The sequence below is a fragment of the Charadrius vociferus genome, unplaced genomic scaffold (genome assembly GCF_000708025.1).
Source record: "Charadrius vociferus isolate BGI_N301 unplaced genomic scaffold, ASM70802v2 scaffold201, whole genome shotgun sequence".
NCBI lineage: Eukaryota > Metazoa > Chordata > Aves > Charadriiformes > Charadriidae > Charadrius > Charadrius vociferus.
Genome location: NW_009646936.1, coordinates 1,203,039 through 1,224,656, shown reverse-complemented (window position 1 = coordinate 1,224,656; position 21,618 = coordinate 1,203,039). Strand labels below are relative to the sequence as shown.

At 41.0% G+C, this 21,618-nt stretch overlaps 2 protein-coding genes across 2 annotated transcripts in view; one reads left to right on the top strand and one right to left on the bottom strand.

Annotated features, from left to right (window-relative positions):
• SOD1 (superoxide dismutase 1, soluble) overlaps nucleotides 1-4,309 on the top strand; it is a 65,177-nt gene extending 60,868 nt beyond the window's left edge. Inside the window, exons 3-6 of the mRNA XM_009894926.1 lie at nucleotides 195-288; nucleotides 790-859; nucleotides 2,822-2,936; nucleotides 3,839-4,309. Coding sequence (XP_009893228.1) covers nucleotides 195-288; nucleotides 790-859; nucleotides 2,822-2,936; nucleotides 3,839-3,949 — 390 coding nt within the window. The 3' untranslated portion in view covers nucleotides 3,950-4,309. The remainder of the gene's footprint in view (nucleotides 1-194; nucleotides 289-789; nucleotides 860-2,821; nucleotides 2,937-3,838) is intronic.
• Nucleotides 4,310-7,658: 3,349 nt separating this feature from the next.
• The window catches only part of SCAF4 (SR-related CTD-associated factor 4), a 34,387-nt gene continuing 20,427 nt past the window's right edge, over nucleotides 7,659-21,618 (bottom strand). Inside the window, exons 16-19 of the mRNA XM_009894893.1 lie at nucleotides 17,308-17,470; nucleotides 17,095-17,175; nucleotides 16,808-16,996; nucleotides 7,659-8,866 (exon numbers count right to left, since the gene is read on the bottom strand). Of these exons, the coding sequence (XP_009893195.1) occupies nucleotides 8,025-8,866; nucleotides 16,808-16,996; nucleotides 17,095-17,175; nucleotides 17,308-17,470 (1,275 nt within the window). The 3' untranslated portion in view covers nucleotides 7,659-8,024. The remainder of the gene's footprint in view (nucleotides 8,867-16,807; nucleotides 16,997-17,094; nucleotides 17,176-17,307; nucleotides 17,471-21,618) is intronic.

Here is a 21,618-nt window from a genome sequence, read left to right as displayed (position 1 = left end):
ATTCTGTGAATGCAAACATTCTGTGAAATACTGTATTGGCATATAGAATCTGTTAATGTATGGTAATTGTTTGTGTCTTTGTAACTGAACTTGTAGTGGAGTCTCTAGTGCTTTCTGTTGACTAGGAAGCTTCATTTGACAATGTCATTTAATTCTGTAGTCATTTTGGTGATAATAAATTCTTTTCATTAAAGGGTAACGGACCAGTAAAAGTTACTGGAAGAATCAGTGGCTTGACTGATGGAGATCATGGCTTCCATGTCCATGAATTTGGTGACAATACAAATGGTAAGGTGTCTGTCCAAGCTTTTGAGCTACAGCTGTAATGTGATTGCTCAGCTTTAAAGAGCTTCTCTTATTGTTGCAGCAGCAGCTAGTATGTGTGTACCTGAGCCTTGTGGCTGCAAATCTGTGTTAAGAAATAATGACATTTCCTAAGGAATTGCTTCTCATTAATACTTTGAACACGTTTAGATACATCGAGATCTGATGTATCAAGCACTAACCTAAATACTTTTATAACCTAGCATTAAGAAATAAGAAAGCTTTCAACTGAGCCCAGAGTGTTCTAGAATGAATAATCTTACTTCATTGAACTTGTAAATCTGTAGTAGGTTACTTACCTCCAGAGGATTAGTGAAACATTTAACAGGAGAGTAGCTATTCCGTCATTAGTGACTTCACTGCCTCTGGCTATAGGAGGACTACCTGGATGTACTACATAAGCAACAGATTTTTAAACTGGCTACTTGAAAAAAATCTACTTTTGATGGCTGTGTTCTGTTTCAGGGTGTACCAGTGCAGGTTCTCATTTCAATCCTGAAGGCAAGCAGCATGGTGGACCAAATGATGCAGAAAGGTGAGTTTAATGTGCCTGGCCTCTTACTGGGTAGCTACTCCATGCAGCAGCCTTCTAAGTGCTACTTTGTGCTTGGAAAATACCAGAATAAAATGGGTAATTCCTGCAGGACTAATAAGGTCACTTAATAAAAGCTCTAACTCTTACAGCAATTTGTTAGACACCTTGGCTGCAAAAATATGGGTAAAATGTAGTCTTTGGGATGTATTCTTGATTTTATTACAGCTTGGGGAGAAGAGGAAATAATTTTTATTGGGTGTGCTGGGCTGTTTTTATCCTGTTAGCTTAGGTACTGTACTACCTACAGTACGTACTCCTTAGGGGCTGTGTGCAGTATAGGGTCTGATGCTTATGCTGAGTATCTCTGTACCTCAGTGGGAGCTGAGACCTAGTTCTTCTACTGGAAGCAGTTTTCATAGTCCAGTTACCTTCAGGGAACCCTTGCATGTTCGAGACCTGATGTCTGAGCAACTGGTTTGTATAGTATGTTGACTGTTTGGAGACTGGGAACGGGCTGCACAAGAGCTGATGGCCACTGTAGTAGTGAGTGCAGCTAGGAGCAAGTGTAAAAGATAGGCTGGCCTTGCACAGGTAGGGTCTGGAGTAGCATTGATGCCAACTTGGCATTGTCAATAGCATTTGAATGCTCACATTTATATCTGTAACTGCACCTTCTGTGACTGATAAATTCGTACCTGAGTGATAAGTTGCATGCCAGACCAAGCAAGCTGGCTGCTAGCCAGCTGTCTGCCTGACAGAGCAGCATGAAATGGTGTGCTCGGGGCCTTTGCTGGCAGCCAACTGCTCCAGTGCTAAAGGTCAAAGTTGCATGAACATCCTGTCTTCTGCTGGTTCTGGATTGTCAAATCCTGCATCTGGTGTAACCTGCCTGCTCATGCAGCTCTAGGCTGGGGAATTCCTTAGGAAGGTACAAGAACTAGATCATGCTTTTATCAGTATAGAATTGAAACAATTGGACTGAAGCTTCCTGGAAGCTTAAATCAAGCAAATTCCTAAAGGGGAAAACTGCTCTTGACCTGATCTTATAGGACTTGATTAAAAGTATGAAGTATACATGGTGCTATGCTGTTGAAGATGCTGGTAGTTAGTGTTCAGTGAGCTGAGCTGGTCACCCTGCATGCGTGGAGTTTTAGAAACAAGTTGGTATTCAGTGTTCTGAATCTGGATAGAATGTCTTGCAGAACATCATCAACTTGTCTTTTGAGTGAATGGTTTATTTGAGGCAGATGTGTCAGAAGCAATATACTGGAATGTCCAGAAGTTGGGTGAAAACTGGACCGCTTGAAGTTTAGTTCTTAAGGGAAGTCCTAGCAGAGGTCTAGCTCTGATTAAAAGCTGTGTGGTAGGGTATAATGCCAAGTGTGTGGGGAAGGTGCCAAGCAAACTGGAATGGTCATTGTTGGTACTGATTAGCACTTTGTGCATCCCCTTTGACCTGTCATTTGACAAACTGCTTTTACTAATACTATTTAAACCCTCCAGCTGCTTGTGGAATAGCTGATTTGTGATAAACATTAAAAGCTCTTAAGAATAGCGGTGGTGTTTACACCAAGCCTTGTATGTGCAGGAAAGGTTATTTCACCTAATTTGAGAGGCTTTCTTTGAGCAGAGGGAGATGCTGTCAGCATGGAGGAATTCTTGGCTATGAGTTGCGCACTTGGCTTGTTAGGGAGTGAGGGCATTCCTTTCCCCAAAGTTGATTACCCTTCCAGTTTCAAGTTCTACCTAGGACTGAATTTTAATCATCCATTGAACTAAAGAAGTTAAAATAGTGAAAGTGGTCAAGATTGACTGGTGGTGGTAAATGAGGACACATGTACTCTTTAAGATAAGTTGGAGTACTTGAGTATAGTAACCATGGGTATTGTATTGTCCAGGCCATCACTTAGAAGAGCTTTCAATTCAACCCAATTTTTTTGAGTTTCTCTACATCTTGTGTAGGCATGTGGGAGATCTTGGCAATGTGACCGCCAAAGGAGGAGTGGCAGAAGTGGAAATAGAAGATTCCATCATTTCTCTTAGTGGACCACACTGCATTGTCGGACGTACCATGGTGGTAAGTGTCTTGGTACTTACTTGGATGCTCTAGGGAACTCTAGACCAGTCTTGACAGTGAGTGGAGACTTCTTGATTCTAGAGGCCAGTCCCTGGTGTTTGTTAGCAAACTTATGGTGCAAGGTTTCTAATGTGGAGACTTCTTTGAATCCCTGCCTGGAAGTCTTCTCTGTATTGGTATGGCACTTCACTGCCGTGAGATCTTAACTTTCTGCCTGCCTTCTGAAGATGTTCCTCCCCATTTAACTTTGCTTCTTCCATCTGTGAGTGACTAAAGCAATGTGATTTGAGGAAGGAACTGGCAGTCTGGCACAAACGCTGTCACTGAAAGGCAGGGCAGTGGGCACTTTGGGGCTCTGCTCACTAGTACTGGTTTGGTGTGACTTGTGCTATGGTGTCCCTGGGAAGAAGGGAGGCAGAGGCTGAGTGGACTTGGCCACCCACGAGCATCGTCAGTCTTGTTTCCCTTGGGACTCCAAGCACGTGCTGAGATCACCATACTGCTGCAGGAAGCAGGCTTGGCCGAGGAGCAGGGAAATGTGCAGTGCAGCACTCCAGATGGCTGTCAGCCTTGTGTGTGTTGTAAGTGTGACCTTGAATGTCAAGTCCAAGTTTGCTCTTGGACTCATAATGACTTTTTTGAAACATGGGTTTCTGTTGACATCCAGTTTAAACAAGTTCAGCTGAAAGCAGCATAGCTTTTTAGAAAAGTCTAGTCTTAATTTTTTAGAATGCCAAATTGATGCTCATGCTGCATTACATAATTACAATAGGTTCTCTGTTGTGTAACAGTTTGCTGGTGGCTGGCAATACTGCTGTCACCGCTGCTACTAATGTGAATAATGAAAAATGTTGATGAGTTATGCGAGAACATGAATTAAGGTATCTTCAATTCTCTTTTAGGTCCATGAAAAACGCGATGACCTGGGTAGAGGGGGAGACAACGAGAGCAAATTAACTGGAAATGCTGGCCCGCGTTTAGCTTGTGGTGTGATTGGAATAGCGAAGAGCTAAGTATTGTACCTGAAATGCTTACGATGAGTGGTGTGGGCTGTATTTCATTGCAAATGCTGTACTTGCCCTTCCTTGTGCAAGCAAAAGATTTATCACTTAATCTCGTTACTACTCTGCATTCTGAGTATCACTTTAACTGGTGAAGACTGACTTAATTTTGTATGATGTATATTACAATTAAAGTGACCCTGATGGAATGTCTCTCTAGTCTTCTGCTAAAGCATCTGCTGTAACCATTAAGTATAATTTCACTAACTGGAACTCCCATTCTGCATAATGGAAGATGTTTAGTAGTGATCACATCCTGAACACCAAAACTTCTGGTACATAGTGTGATTTGGAGGATTAGCCTTATGAGCTTTGGCAAAACTACTCACCAAACAGCAGTAGGCACTGTGTGTATCAGGGCTTCCTCCTGGCAAAGTTGCAGCATTTGTAGGTTTCATACTTGTGTAATAAACTTGCTGGGCAAATACACCTTGGTCTCCCTGTATATTAAAAAGAAAACAAACTAAAAACCCACCAACCCCCTACCTGCTGACATGGAGAAGTAGGCTTGGATGTCATAATGTCAGTAGTTCATTTGCCAGATACCGACAGCATTCAAGTTGTCCCTTGCCAGTAACACCAGAACAACTAACACCTGAGCTCAATCAGCATATTTCTTGTTACATTGTCATATGTTTTCCTGTGACAATGCCATGCTCTGTGGAAACAACCTGATCCCCTTGCCATGTTGCAGCCAGGGAGTTTGTGTACTGAAGGACAACTGCTGTGTTGCAGAAACACCTTGCTGTAAAAGGTCATGGTGTGTAACACTTGTGATGCTCAGATATGACTGCAGAGTGTGTATGTGTGAGTTGTGGAGATGCCTTAAGCTTATAGAGGGGTCTGGCTCCAACATGTGTCCCTGTGCCTCATCTGGATGTCTGGGTGGGTTGGGTGGTTGTGGCCTGGTGGGCCGTGGCAGTCTGGATGCTTTGGTAAGGACAGTGCCTTTCTTCAGGCTATGCAGGAGTATGGAACAGGTCTTTCCTTAAAAAAGTCTAGAAGTTCCACATTTAATTTCATAAAGCTCTTCAGCAGTGTAATCACTGTGTCCCAGTGCCAGCTTTTGTTACTTTCTTCTATGTACTTCTTAAACACAGATTTCCAAGTCTTTTAATAGAGAAAATTATTAATTTTAATGAAGACTTGTATCAACATTCCTTTATCTTGTACATAAGAGATATTCATGGAAGTAGTTGGTTGTAGTTCTAGACACCCAGACTGTAGTGTAGCATGTTACAGATGGAATGGCTTTTGGTAGTATAGCAAGAATACTGTAAAAACACTTTAAACTTACATTCGCTGCAGGTGGCAAACAATTGTGTGTACAGCCTCTACCCACCTGTACCTCTTCCAGTGGATTAGACTATGCTCTGATTTAGCTGCTGCAGCAGAATTAAGATAGTGACTGCACTTTTCAGCTCCCTCCTTGAGCATCGGGTGATGCAGAACACTGAACACGCACAAATACCACCATCATCTCTTGGCATTCAGAAGTTCAGAGGAAGGTTATGTTGTCTGCCCTTTCCCTAAGGGGGCAAAACGGCAAGAGCTTGGCAACCGTAGGTGGAGCTGTAGTGGAATGAGAGCTCTGGCAGCTCTGCTGCTTGCCTCTGCTCCCAGCTCTTCTCAGTGCTGAGCCTTGTCGCTTTGAAAGCCCGATGTATACAGATCTAGACTTTCAAGCCTGTTTTCTCTCGTTGGGTTAACAGTCTAGCCACAAGTCAATGCTGTATTGAAGGACGCATAAGTAACGCTCAGTTTATGTACAAACAAATCATTGTAACTGGCAGGCACAGGCTCCATAACCGAGGTATTAATTGCTAACACTGTAGTCTCTTTATCAGCAGCGGATGCTTACACTGAGCTAGTTAATCTTTCAGTACAAATTTCTGGCTTACTTTATAAAGCCAGAAGTTTGGTAGCTGTAGAAGGGTAGGGTACCGTTACGCTGGTGATGCTGTACGCATGATGCATCCCCAGCAGGATTATTACACAATTACTGCTGTGAAAGGCAGTAAGAAACTGTTCTGCAAAGGATACCCAAGGTTTTTCTTGGCTTTGATTTCAATTTCCTGGAAAGGGAGATGGAGACAACGTGAGGTGGTATTTGTGTGAACAGATAAGCCTTCTGTCTTTCATTCTTGTCTTCAAATCCTTTAATAAAGTGTATTCATTAAAAAAAAAATCCTACCTCCTTACAGAATTATGTCAGTTTTTACTAAGACAAGTCTTAAACGTAAGACATAAATGTCTGGTTTTGTATGAAAAAAGTTAGTTCCACTGGCCCAGCATGAAACAAATATTAATGACACAAGTTTTAACACATGGAAGTTGAGTTCACTACAAGTATGTAAACAGTTTTTTTTTCTCTCTTTATTCTGCTATTGCAAGAACATAAAAATATATGTCCTCTCCCCCAGTCCATAACTCCACATTTGCTTTCCCTCCCCCCTCCCTCCCCCAGAATAAAATCCCTCTGCCGCAGAGCAGCTATGAAAAAGTACTGATGTAAGAAAGCAGCTGCCCTTCACTTTTAGGGAAAAAAACCCAACTTCAAAAGTAGAACACACCTATATCAAGGAGAAAAAAAAAATTTAAAAAATTAAATATGCACAGGATTCATACAATTTTTCCACTATGCTTCAGAGTTAAACAAGCTTCACCTGAAGGCCGGGTGCCACCCCAGCCTGGTGGCCTGTGTGCGGCTGATGGGGCGGGCAGAGGGAGCAGGGCTCTGGCAGTGCAGCGCAGCCCTTTTTCGGAGCTGTTTGCACCCAAAGGGCCGACCCCCAAGCACTACTATTTGCCCTCTTCAAATTACTACTTCAGTCACATGGAGAGAAGGTGGTAGAACTTACAGAAGTAGGAGAAAATGCCCTCATTGTCCATCAGGCCGATAGGTACAATGCTTAGGTGGGTAAAAATTTTAAACCTACCTCTTGCGGGATTACAGGAGGTAGAGATCATTAACACAGACAACAGTAGCAGCCCGGACTGGGGTGAATGAAGAGGCAGCATTTAAAAATCCTCACGCACCCTCCCGCCTCCCGTCCTTTTCCCAGCCCCGTTTCAAATAAAATAGGTTAGCATTTTATATTGTGTTTCGGTGTCTTTGATTTCTCTTTCACCCCACTTTCCAAAAAAAAAAAAAAAAGCATCAATGAATAACAAGTACAAAAGATGCGGGACTGGTGCACTTCCTAGCCCACCACACACAGTAATTTTATAATGTTACAAGCAGAGCAGACTTGAGTATGCCTGAAGGTGTCCACTTTTTTTTAAAAAACGCTAATTAGGGCAACATTTACCACAGAACCAGTTGGGGGCGGGGGGGGGGGGGAGAAAAAAAAAAAAAAAAGAATTGATTGCATTGCAAACACTAAACAGGTAACTCTTCAATTAACATTTTAAAACCTCTAACTTTTACCTAGTATGGTCAAGTAATCATTAAAATGCAGCAATCTAAAAATCAAGATGACTATTACAAATAAAAATTTGCTTCTGTGAATAGCTACACAAACAGATGTATTTCTTTTAACAAATATAAACAGAACAGTCTAATTTAGACTCCAATACAGCATTAACAGTTCAAACTTTAAGATGTTGAACACTCCTTTTCCACTTCAGTGCAGCGTAGGAAGAATAGCACACGTTAAAGTTTGTTACGAAAATAGAGTTTATTAAAAACACATCCCTATTGTTTTGAGGAGCTTTCACCGTTACCTTTTCTTAAATTAAAAAAAAAATAGAAAGCACTTCTACTTCTGATTTGTAAACTTTTTAAAGTCAAAACTTTAAAAAAGTTACAGCAAAAATGGGTAATATTTTAATCATATCTTCAGTATCTCATGTTATGTTGTGGCTATTTTAAATAGAAGGGAAGCAATCAAATTGCTTACAATTCCCCACCGACTACTGAGGGGCTGTGATATAAGCGGAAGCAAATATAATACAGCAGACTGTACAACTCTAAAGCTCTACACTCCAACAAATGTCACTGTCCTCTTTCGACAAGTGCCAGTCTCTAGCGAGGAGCCTCCGCCGCTGAGCCCATATCCTTTTCCGCCTGTTCCACAGATGAGGTAGCCTCGGATGGTAACTCTTCCACAGGTTTTACACCTGTAGGTTCAGACTCTCCCGCGGGAAGTTCTGAAACAATGTCTGCATCTTCCATTTTGCCGCTATGAGATTCATGGTTTTTGTCGCCATCTGCCCTGTCTGTCATCTCCGGTTTTTCCTTGCCTCGATTTTCTTCCTTGTCTCTGCGAGACTCCCTGTCTCGCGAATCTCTCTCTCTGTCTCGATGGCCACTGGACCGCCTGTTTCTGTCCTCCAAGTCTCTGTGTCTATCGCGCTCGGGGCTTCTTCGTCCCCAGTCTCGCCTGTCACGATTACCGAGTCGCTCGTGATCTCTGTCATCGTTGCGGTTACCGTAGCGCTCACGATCGTTTTCTACCCGATTTCCAAAAGATCTCCTGCCATACCTTTCCTGGTCTCTGTTAGGCGTGAACGTCTGCCTGTCGTTCCTAAACTGCCTCCCATCTCTGTTATCCTCGGGTCCGCCCGGCCCCCCGCTTCCCGGCATCCCTCCGGGTCTCACAAAGTGACCCGGTGGTGGGAAAGGAGTTTTCATTCCATGGGGAGGAGGCATCCCGAAGCCCCCCGGCCCCGGCGGGGGCCCTCTGTGCATCATGTGGGGAGGCATGTGTCGCGGTGGCATCAAGGGAAACCGCCGCAGAGGAGGGGGCGGCATTCCCGGCGGTCGCTGGAGTGGTATCAAACCAGGCCGGGCACCCAAGAGGCCGGTGGATGGAGTCTGCAACCCGACAACAGGGGCTGGCGGGGGGGGCGCGACTCCCTGAGTGCCTGAAACAAGCAAACACACACACACAAAGTAAAATCAGAGGCTGGCAGGAGGGAAAAAAAAGAAGCATTTTCATAATTTCAAAAACATCCTGAAACGATCTCGTGACATGAGTTTACACCAAACTTGGGGAGGGGTGGGGTGCAGAGAGCAGCCTGCAAAGCTTCCTGTGCTGGTTTACATACTCTAAGGATAACACCGTCTTTAAACAGGAGTTTGCGTTGTGCTAAGAGTAATTAATATGCAAATAGTAGTAACTAATCACATATCCTAAAGGCTTCCTTTTGTGAAGAAGCCGTTGCCATTTTGCAGGTCAGAGCTCTCCCTCGTCAGCGCCTCGCTTCGTCAACTGACTGCTGACTAGAACACCTTCCTTGTAGGTTATGCTTTCCAGGCTTCCTAATTAAAGACACCTCATCTCCTTTAGTTAGCTTTAAAACCTTTCTCCTCAATTACAAACGTCAGCCAAATTGTATCTGGCTAAAATGCTTATGATGTGAACCGGTCATCAACAAGATTTTCACCGTGCAGCAGAGGCAGGAGAGGCAGTACGCTGTGACGGGAGAGGTGAGGTCAGAACAGGGCTGGGGTAGGAGCAGGAGATCACACACAGTTCAATTTACCGTTCCAGAGAAAAGGGATACATCAAAGTTTTATTTTAGTAGAACAAAACTTGCAATGTAAACTAAAAGGAAATGCAAGAGAATTTCTGAATTATTTTTTTTAAATACAACCTTCCATCCTGTATAACACATATCCAACACCAACTATTTTCCATATTTATTCCGGGACTCCCGTTGTTCACGTGGTCTTCATAACAGGAAAAAAAAAACCTGACTCTCAAAACATACCGTTTGAGAAAGCTCAGCCCAAAGCTTGTTGACATCAACACCACGAGCCAAAACGAACGAGGATTCCCGAGCTCCAGATGAGGAGCTTCACACCAATGAGCATGTGCCAGCTTATCTCCTGTGCCTCCTTTTGTTTGAACGAGTAACGCTATTGTCTCGTGTTCTCGTAGCCCTTATGCTGGATCTATCTGCACTTTCTGCTCGCTGGCAGTTATTTACCCAAAAATAAGCTCCATATCTGAGAAAGCATGTGCTGTTTTTTTAACTCCCAAACTGAAGTCTAAAGGAATCAAGAGTTGCCAGCAGAACAAGCACAAATCTCTCCTAATCCATCTCGCGTTCCTTTATAGATTTGTTGAGACTACAAATGATGTTTTATTTCCACATACATTAATAAAAATGAAAGTTAAGAATGCAGGTTGCGTAAAATTTTGTAACTCCTGCTCTGGGTAAAACTAGAACATGCAATAGCTATTAATTAATACTAGACTTAAATAGTTGGCAGTGTCATCAGTGAAAACTGCACTTTGATTTCAGCTTAACGAGCATGGTGGAGCAGCAATCCCTAATAACCTTCCCTTCAGCTATCGCAGCTTCCCTCTTCTTCCACCTGATTTATTTAGCATTTCTATCCCAAATATGCAAGAGCCTTCCGAAGAACATACATGGTGCCCTTTCATAACACCGCTTCTTTTGCTTAAGAACATCTCTAACAGAAACCTTTTTACCTGAGTGCTCTTTATACGCCTACTAGAAAGAAATTATACTTTGCCAATCAGGAGAACTTGGGTAACAAAGATGTGAATATTCTTCCAGTCCACGGTATCGTCTTACCTTCCCCTCCAAGCAGTCACTTTTAAGACACGGCTTGATAGGCCACAATCTTTGAAAGAAATGTTTCAAGCAGCAGCACCGTAGTTTTGGGTTTTTTCTTTTTTTTTTTTTTTAAACTTCAACTTGCACAGCCCTCCACCTCTTCCCGTCCCATCACCAGGGCTGTAAATCATCTAGTTTAAACTCCTCCCGTGCCTCAGTACTACAGATCTGTCGAGACAGACATGGCTAATGATGTCTTCCAAGAATGTTATTTTGCTGAATTCTGGGGTCTGGGGATATTTTTGCTGATAAGTAAAGCCTTCCACAGAAGATTAAAAATAAGGCAGAGAAGAATAACTGAGATCTAATGAGCTGAAGAGGATAAGCACATGCTTCTGCTGTATAGCAGCAGAGTAGACGTGGGTTACAACAGCAGGAACATGAGGCAAATGTGAAAAGCTCTTTTAAATTTAACAAGTATGAGTAATCTGATTTCTCAACCTTCTTTCTACACAAAATGCAGCACAGAGGCAGCATAGTGGTACCTGAAACGCATTCTCTTTCAATCTGGACTGCATCAGCAGGGTAGCTGAAGGCTTTTTATTTTAAATCAGCCCACTCAAATTTTGAGGCTGAAGTACACTGCGGAAAGAACTATTAGAGTTTCCTCACCGTGCTGACAAATCAGGCACTGATTAAAAATTTCTTCTGAAAGGGCTGTCCAGAAACACACCCAAGTTTACTGAAAATTAGTGACACATTGTACGCACAATGTCTAGGAAAATTTAAAGCCATTTGCTGTCTTCTATAGGGAACGACAGGACGTAAAATGTAAATAGTTTGTCAAACTTGAAAAGAAGTACCAGAGCTCCTAGGGAAGCAATGAAGTGATTTAACGACCATCTCATACCTGTGCAGACAAGTGACGGAATTTATCTGCCCCAGCCTGTATTTTATTCATTCGTCTGTAACTGTAAGCCTTTTCACAGCAGCTAACCTTGTCTGCTTGCTGATGGGTAGGAAATACAACCAACCCTTTCACCAGCTGTTTGTTCTGCGTAACTTGGCTAAGACATGCCTTTTATTACACAACATGGCTTTTAATACTGGAGATATAATCCTCAGGCCTTACACCTAATGTGTTACTTTGTTTAAACGTGTAAAAATATAGATTGCTTTCACAACTTAATTTCCATTTTTAACTTTTACCAGTGACGCATAGTGAAGGGTCCTTGGAACTTGCGAAGGGTGTTTACTATGAAGAAGGCAGATGCGAGTGTACTAGGAAAACCCACCACCAACCACAAGCATTGTTTCAGAGGTACAAGAACAATCACACAGTGTCAAAAGTTTCATAATTTCACTTTACTTGTAAGACATAGACCAAAATGCTATAGCTGTCCTGAAGAAGCATCTTCTATCCAGAGAGGTCACAGGAGTCATCCTTACTGTTTCCATAAATTAGGTTAAAAGCCTGATTTCTGTGTCACTGTAATTCCATTTCTTATTATCTTCTCTTCTGGCTGGACAAAGCCCATGTTCCCTTGTGATAATTACCAGTGTTAACAAACACTAACATAACTGAGAAGCATAGCACCTGATTATTTTTTAACTGAACTGTGCTCAATATAAGTGATTACAGCGTCTCTTATAATCTGTTAAATTACTTCTCAGCTGTGCTGTTACAAAAAAGCAAGTGGAGGAATGGTGTTTTCTGTATCTGACAGAGGAATTCTGCTTCAAATACACCTCCTTTGCAATTCTGATGGAAATATATATGAGAACAAGAAGTCAAAAGCTTACGATTCCAGCAGAATGGGCTAAAGGTTTACACTTTTAAGTTTGACGCTGATGTCCTGCAACATTTAGCATGTCACATTAATTCTCCCATCGTTCTCCACCAGGGAATGTTGCATCTTAAAACTAGAACATTAAATACTACCAGGAAGTTCTTGAAAGAGGGATAATGTTGTAAGCCTTGCATCTTTTTCTGGAGTCTGACACAGAATCCTTTAGACTAGGCCAAGATTGTAAAGAAAGAAGCCTAACCTTAAGTGCCTAAGTATCGATTCACAGCTTAAATAACTTGCCATAAATACCAACATTTTTCAGGGTAGTCAGTGCCCACCGCTGAAGCCAGTAGGAGCTTGCTTCCATTTGTGCAAGATGCTTAAACAAGGGCGTAAGAGTCAAATTATGTTATGTGTACAGTGTTGGTTACTGCTATTAAGACTTCTAAAATTCCTGCTTTGTAAAACATAAACGTTAAACTGATCCAGGTCAAGGGAATCATCAAGGCGAAACTGAATTCCGCAAATGATGCTTAAGAGTTCGTGTTCCCTTACCTCTGAATTCTCATTCGGTAGTATTAAGAAAGCAACAGTCATACTTATAATTAGCGAACATGCAGTGTTCGTGTGGCTCTTAAAATGGGCTATCACAAGAAATCTGGAAATGTATTAGGTTTATCACTGTTCATATCCTGTATTAATAAAAAGTTCATCCTTCGTGTGAAGGAAGTATCCATTTGATAACATAGTAATACTCTGATAAGCACAGAGAATATCGTAGTCTGTCTTTTATAATTTAATGCAGATCACAAAAAGACCACGTAGTTACTTAAGAACAAACCAGCAAAGGAGAAAAGAATAGTATTTCAGCATGCATTAACAGGAAGTGAATACCAAGTTCAATGAGAACTACAGTATAATTAATCTTTGGTAACATGTAATTATCATTGCAGGAATTTTGGTAAAAAGAGCACTAGACCAGAACCTAAAAACTGCAATATGGTGTATTTAATCAAGATAATAGATCACAGAATATGAATATTCGAAACACAGCATCTGCAACAGCAGTTTATTACTGGTCCAAATTACAGCATTTGCTCAACACTAAGAACAAGTTGGCAAATCAAAAATGATTTAAAAGCCTGTCACTTTCTGCAATATGCACATGTAAAAGGAGTCTAAAAATCTGCTTTGCAGATCGTTTAAAAAATGACGTACGAGCACACACTCACAAAACCAGTCAGTCTGGATAATCTTGTTCAAATTAAGAACAAGAAGCTATAACAGCAGTGAGTATGATCAAGGATACACCAAATCAAAACAACCTGAGGGTGGTTTGTAGAAATAAGCACAAAAAAATTCAGACACCATGTCCACGAGGGATGACTCCTCTGAAGCACAAACGTGTCTTTGTTGGAAGTGATGAAAGAATTACATTTTAGGAACGAATGAAATTAGTGGAGATGAAACAGAACGTAACTCACATTACTAAGAAACCATATGAAATCTTACAATAAGCAATTTAGAATTACCATATAAAAACTGAACAGATAGATAAGCTTCATTTTGAAGTTACAAAAATTAGAAAAGAGCTCCTGCGTTTGTACAGATTACATAAGGTGTTCTCAAGCAAGGTTTAGTTTTCTATGACAGTCTCTTCAGAGCAATCTTCATTCCTTGAATTCAGCCTGCTGAAGTTCTTCTATCCTGCCCAAATATCCGAAGAATACCTCTTCATTCTTCATGTTACACTACTCAAGCCCCTTCAACCCTATTTCCCCAAGCAGAGTCCTCATGACATACTTCATGATGTTGTCAAACAAATCTTTCTTCCACCTTCTTCTCTCAGCTTGGAGAACCACATCATGGGAAAGTTTAACCAGCAGTTTGAGGACGTCATGAGAAACCAGTCACATGATCAGTCATCTATTCAAATTGCTAAACCATGTACTTGTGAACATGAGGTCCTTTAGTCTGAAGCGTTTGATTTCCCTTGTCTGCACTTTCCTGTGCCCAACTGGGGGTGATGCTGTACCTACTCATTTACTTTGTTCAGTTCATGTGCCTCTGACCTGTACAAGCCTGTAGGTCAGATACTAAGGCTACATTTCAATTGTCAAGCCTGCAAATACTTCTGGGCTCCGGGACCGGGATGCATATGTAGATTGCACCTCACGTCCGCACACGTGGTGAAACCCTGGCACACTCCATTTCCCATGCTTTGATTTCCCTAGGAGTGAAACCTGACACACAGAATGGAAAGGAAGGAATGACGATGCAGCCTGGCCAGCTCTTGAACTTAGAGGACAGGGAGGGCAAGATTTCAAGGGACAGTTCTTTGCTATCTAGATGAGCACGAGTGGTAGAAAACATCACCTCTTTTCATGTTTTTCTTCCAGCCTAAAGAGAGACCAGATCTGGACTCTCACACGCAGAGCTAAGCTCAGTTGATACGTGAATCAGAGTGGTGTTAAGAAGCCAGTTTCATTTGTGTTAACTTACTGAAAAGTTTTAAAAGCAAAGACAACTGATACTAATCTTTTATCTTTAATCATGTAAAATACTACAATCTGTTTCTTCTAGTTTTCTTGTATCTTATATCAGATTGTGAACGCTCCTCCTTAACTCCGAAATGTCAGGATGGAAGGATTTTACGTAACTCCTTGATTATAAATACTTTCCTCTTGAAATAAGACACTCATCAACATAAAATGCTATTACTTAAGTAAACACAGAGATCTTAAGCTATTATGTCAGGACTACTCTGTAAGCTCACACGTGCAATCTTATAAAAAGAAAAAAACCTCTCCTATCCCCTTTGTTGATGAGACTGAATGTTGAGAGAAGTCACTGGACAACATGGACCACATGGACAACTTTAACTCAACTATTCAGTAAAAAAGTTAATAAACACAAAGGCAAGTTCTTGATCTTCAGATTTATCAAATTCAGCTTCCTTGAATTTGTAAGAATAAAAAAAGCTACTGTTCAAGTAACTAATGTGGGTATATAATCTACTTTACTCCAAACTAGATTTTGTAAAACCTTTTTCTTTTGTGTTTAGTGAAATAGCAAACTGCAGAGTAACATGCCAAAAGCTTGGAATAAGAAGTTCAAGTTATGCTGTACAAGACATAGTACCATAAAATTTCAAAAATCTGGTAATACAGTATCACAATCACAAAAAGTGTAACTTCATCATTAAGATGTGAATGTCTTAAATGTACAGTCCAATAATCCTTATCACTACAAAATTCTCTTAATCTGTGGTGTCACCACAGATTATTTTTTTTCAGCTTTTCTCTGCTTGCCAAGTGTCCAAGATACTCTAAAACAATTAGCTGCTGGTTTTGCATATCTGCTTTGACAGATTTTAAAAAGTAGACTGATTTTCAGAGAGAAGCAGCTCTTCACTTTTTGAAAAGGGCCTTTTAAAAGGGTCTTATTTTGAGTTTCCAACATGAAGGATCCAAAAATCACTAGTCACGGCTGGAAAATTTAGCCATCAATTCCAATACAGCAGTAAGCTCTCAGAGACAAATCTCTGGGGTTTTGCCAGTGTACGCTGTAAAGTTCTGGGCAGAAACACACTAAAACAAAATTATCTTTTTCATTCACTCATTAGGCTCTCATTTAGAGGTCTGAAACCCCATAAATGTAATAGTCTCATTAAAATTTGCAGGAGACAAGTCTCTTGAGTATATTCTGGACACCGACCCATAAAAGGCCATCCTAAAATAAGTATTTAGCAGACTTCTGTAACATTAAACAGTATACACGCTCTTTAAAAATCTGACCAAGCTCATATCATATTGTGAAAAGTAATTTCTGTAAGATATCCAAAGTTAGCTTGGTTTTGCTAGTCAAAGTATCATTTTGTAATATTTAAATAAGTTAACATATTGTTAAAAAGGTTCAAAAACCTATAATATTGCAGGGTTGAATAAAAGCTGTTAGGTTTCATTTTATTAAAAAATCAATTAATAATTAATTATTAAGAATTGATTTTATTAAAATAATTTATTCCATACATAAAGAGTATACCATATTTTCACACATAAAAACACCCCGTTTCTTTCTATGTTTATTTTTTTTTTTTTTACATCTAATAGTTGAGTCTAAAACACAGCTCATATGTCATACCGATGTTTTGCTGTAAGTTAATTTTCTATATGGTATAAATCTTGATTTGTTAAAAGTAGACAGCATTTTGCTCTGTCCTGAATTTGTAAGATAAACATTACAGCTTTTTTGTTTCTTCAGAAAACAGATCTTCAATAATAATTAAAAAAAAACCCCACTGCTCCTTCTGCACAGAACCAAGCCCCTAAAAATTATTTAAAAGCCAACAGAAGGGCAGAAATTTCAACAAGTTTAGAAAAATCTGCTATACTTTCCCACGAATTGTAAGTCAGTAGCAAAATCAAAATCATATTTTAAATTCAGGGAACAATAAACTGAAGAACACATACAAAAATGAACTTACCAAGAAGTGGAATAGCTTGGGTGACAGGAGCAGGTACATTAGTAGGTGCTACAGGAGGTGGAACAGTCGCATATATTTTGGAACTATCGGTAGTTTCAGCATTCCCTCTGGATCCAGAAACCACCGTTGGGATAGGATTTCCTACAGATGAATCTTTCGTAGTGTCTTCATTCACACCAGTTGCTGTAGCTAAGAAACAATGCATTGACATATTAAAAAAAGGTCAGCTTTTCTGCTTGCACGAAACCTTCCTTCTACTGCCGCTTACCCAGGATTTAAACACTTACAGTTTGGGATGTTCACTGCCGGAGTGTGAGGAACAGATACTGGAGGAGTTATAGGTGGTGGTGGCCCAGGAGGAAGAAAGCCTATAAAGAAGTATATATTAACACTGAGTATCACTTTACCAAAACGTACTTGTGCAGTTTATCTGGCAGATGCTTTTATTTGCTATATGGTTAAAAAAGGGACTTAATATTCCTAAAAATATAGAAATATACCTGGGGGTAAATGCATTGGGTTGAAACCAGGTCGTAAAAATGGAGGCGGCGGTGGTGGCGGTACACCAGGAGCAAATCCAGGAGGTGGGATTCCTAAAGGTGCTGTGAAAGCAGGTGGTTGCAGTGCACCAACCACAGGAGGACCTGATGGATGCGGTGGAACCTAAGAAAAAAAGCAAGGAGAAAAATGTGTTACCTCAAGACTGAATGGATTATTTTTCAGCTGTGGACTGCTGTCTTCTGTGCTTTGTCCATCAAAACCACAAAATTTAAGCTATCTTCAATTACCCTGCAACAAGGCAACTTACATAACTCATCTAATTAGCAGTCAAAGAACTCCTACCACTTAAAAAATCAACGTTGATTGTTTGCCTTTGTTCTTAAAGAAAAAAATATTCTCTGTGGTAAATCGATATTAATGCATGCTGGTAACTCATCTAAAACCTACAAACAGTAGCTGGAATTAATTTTACTATCCAGCATGATACACTATAATGCACACAACTTGGGCGCAATTAAAAATCTTTTCTTTTTTCTTTTTCACTACCTGAGTTTTTATATTATATTAGTAACTATTGTTTCCTTATTCATTTAATTTTTTTAGTTCTGATTTACATCAAGCTCTGAATGAAAACTGAGTTAAATTAAGTTGGTCCTCATACTCGTATTTATGAGCTTACTATGAAAACTACATTAAATGTGTGGAAATCAAAAGGAAAAAAGTTAAATCAAAATATACTCTGCATTTAAAATTGATTTATTAAAGCACAGGAGAGCTGTGTACTCAAGTGATCATAACTGACTCACCTCCATCACCATCAAAATTTCAGAACTCCTACACCAAGACCCTTCATAACTCATTATTTATTTCTAGAGTAAAGAAGGACTAGTAACTAGTAACTAGTTTGTTCTCAGAATTGAAAGAAGTGGCATTAAATCAAAGTAAGCAAAACATTGTCCTTAAACCTCAAGAACATGCTAAAGCTATCAAGCACCTGATACCACTTCAAACTTCTGTTCTAAGTTCTTTACCAATGGCTAGGTTAGTGAGCTGAGGCACATTAAGACCTGTACTATTAGAATTTCAAATCAATTAATTACAGTAGTCTTTAATTCATTAGGCTTGAGTGTAGACCATCACTTTTTATTTTTAAAGTGGTTGTTTATTGGTTTGTAATAACCTGCTGATTAGGCCTTGGCCTGAAGTTAAGCTAACTACGCAGCATGTGAGAAACTACTGGACGCGGCACAAGAAATTGCCAGATGTGATAGATAATGTGAGAAGCTGACAAAAGTTACACATGGCACCATGAGTCATGGCTGCATTCTGCAGGTGGTTAAGGGGGTGTTGCGTGAACAACAGCCAAACTTCAGAGAGAAGCAGAAAGGAGCACCAGGGACCTTCTGGGGACTAGGACCTTGCAAGGCCAACAGTGCACAGGTACGCATATCTAGGATTACCACAGAAGGCCAAGACTACCTAAATGAACATTAACTTTGAGCAACCCTAGGGGTGTTTCCATTAATCACAGTTAAAGCTTGTCCTAAAGGGCTCCAAAACCACAGTAACCTAATAGTCTCCGTAGGTCTTTCCGTTTGTTTCACAGGGCACCCCTTCAAAGAACAACTTACAAAATTAGCTAGACATAGCGACAGATCTGTTGATCGCAGTGATATTCTGCGAAGCAAGCCTTCACTTACAGAGTGTGTACATAGCAGAAGGAATTGAGGAGGGGTACCAAGAAGGCAAAAAGGTTTAAAAAAAGAGGGGAAACTTGCTAAGTGCTGCCAGTCCTTAAGTAGTTAAAAGCTGAGAAAACTGTGGATGAAGCATGTGTACACAATGGCTTGAGAAAGTATAACGAACAGTAAAACATTATGATGGAACCAGAATAGAAGTAACATCAAAGGAAGATTATTTAGATAGGTATTAGAGGATATTCATACCTAATTATCCCAGCTTAACTGCTATGCTTAATTTTTTCTAAAAAGTTAACCTTCTAATACATAATTGTAAGTAACACGTTTAAACCTTTCCTTTAAGGAGAAAGAAAAAAGGAAGGTGGTAAAAATCTGTGCACAAATGTCTCAATATCAAATTTAAAATACAATTTGAAGTCTAAAGCTTCTCTCTTTGTTAAAGAGATGGAACCAATGGCTAATTAACATTGACAGATAACAAACACAGAGGACTGGTGAACAGTTTCAGAATAATAGCTAACAAATTGGATAAAGCAAAATAACAAAAATGCTACTGGGGAGACCCTTCATTAATGGGGAGACAAATATTGGGGAAACCTGGTATTTTGCTAGCAACATTGGAAATTGGAATAACTAACTTCTCAATAACTAATGCAGACTGCCAGGTCTTGGGGTTTGGCCTGTGTCCAGGTATAACTATTTCTTACTGCACATCTCAGATTGAGACTTGAAGGAGAATCATTCGCCCTGTGAACTCAAGGAGCACAGCACTCTAAGACAAGTAAATATGTATTTAAGCGCACCTGGAGTCTCCAGCAGGAAGACTGCAAAGGAGGAGTCTGCCAGTTTCAATAGGAAGGGTACAGGATGGATATTGGACCACCGCACAACTCCCACATCTAATTATAGGGAGAAGGAGCACGTGGGATTGAGAAACACATCAGGAAATCTGGGAGGTACGCACTCAACTTGGACTCTGGTTTCTGGCTGAAAACCCATTAAAGGAAGAAAAGGGACTTTGGGTTGGATTGGGAAACTTACGGAAAGGGTGGCCACAGCAAACCCCCTGGGCTTCAATGTATAACCCTGGCAAAGTCGGAGCCATGGTTCACTGTAAAAGAATGGCAGTTTTGGTAGGGTAACACCCAGCTTTGCCAGGAGAATGGAACACCAATTGCCCGAAACCTCATCAATGAATGCACAACGCAAGTGGTATCACAAGTGCTATTAACGGAAACTGACTCTCAATAAGCAAGAAATAAACTTAAGTTGATCTTTGACACTGCAATATGACTTAAAAATAAACACAGACCTACCCCCAGAGCGGACCACTGAGGTGGATTACTCAGACCTGCAGGAGTGGGACCAGATTCAGCAACAGCTCAGAGATCTGAATCTATAGGCAAGAAAAGGGCTCACTCCAGCAGCATAACACAACAGAAATATTCCACCTATCTTGCCAACAACCCAGGACCCTGTGGGTGAGAGGACACTGTGTGCGCTATCAAGGCTGAAGAAGCAGACTTACCTACACAGGCTATCACTCTTAGAAGGACGTCATCGATCTGAAGTGCCTTACTACATAGAGGTTGCACTCATGGGTCAAGGCGATACTGGCAATAACAGGAGGTCAGTACGCAGTTAAGTTATACTGCTCACAGGTAATGTGCAGCAGAGCAGGGCTCTGTCCCTATGTGTCCAGCCCATGCAAGAAGGTAGCACAGAAGGCCTATTCCGGCTCTAGCAGAGAAAGGAGTGATGCAGCTCCTTCCCATCCTACTTTTAAGCGTGGGATTGTTAGGGCTGTGGGCCCTGACTAGGGCTGCTGACTAGGCCCTGGCCTGAAGTTAAGCTTCATGAGAAAGGGCGCTAAGGGCATTACGAGCTTGAGAAGATACGGGACACCACATGAGAAACTGCCAGACATGACAGAACACTGTGAGAAGCTGACAAGTTACAGATGGCGGCACAAAGGATGGCTGGATTTTGCATGTGGTTAACAAGGTGTTTCAACTTCACAGATAATGCAGAAAGGAGCACCGGGGATCTTATGGGGAAAAGGACCTTCCTTGTAAGGACAACAGAGTGTGTACGTCACCATAACCAGGAATAGCATACAAGGACAGTATTACTTAGGTAATCATATCACAAATAGCAAATCTGAGTAGGGATGCAGCAAAACTGGGACCAACATGGAAAAAAATAATTAGGGGAGAGTTGCTTACTTGGGAGGAGAGATTGGAGTGGAGAAAGGGAGGAGAAAGCACAACAAAAAGGAGGGTGAAGAAGTGAGAAAAGAGAGAGTAAGCTAGGGGAATCATGCAGTCAAAGCTGTTTTGGGTGATCTGTCAGGCAGCGCTATGCTTGATCTCTGCAACCTGAATCAGGACAACGCACAAAGCCTGTTCTGACATCCCACACGCATCAAACCTGCTTCTCCAGCCAGAGGGACCAGGGTGGACAGGGTGCTTTCCATGGCTAACAGGAGAGCAGCCAGATGGATGGATTGGGCAATCTGGTATCACTGTACCGATGCCCATTCCAGGCTGGACAGCATCAGCAGCTACCCAGCACTCATAACAACCTCCCCACCTCTTACAGTCCCAAACA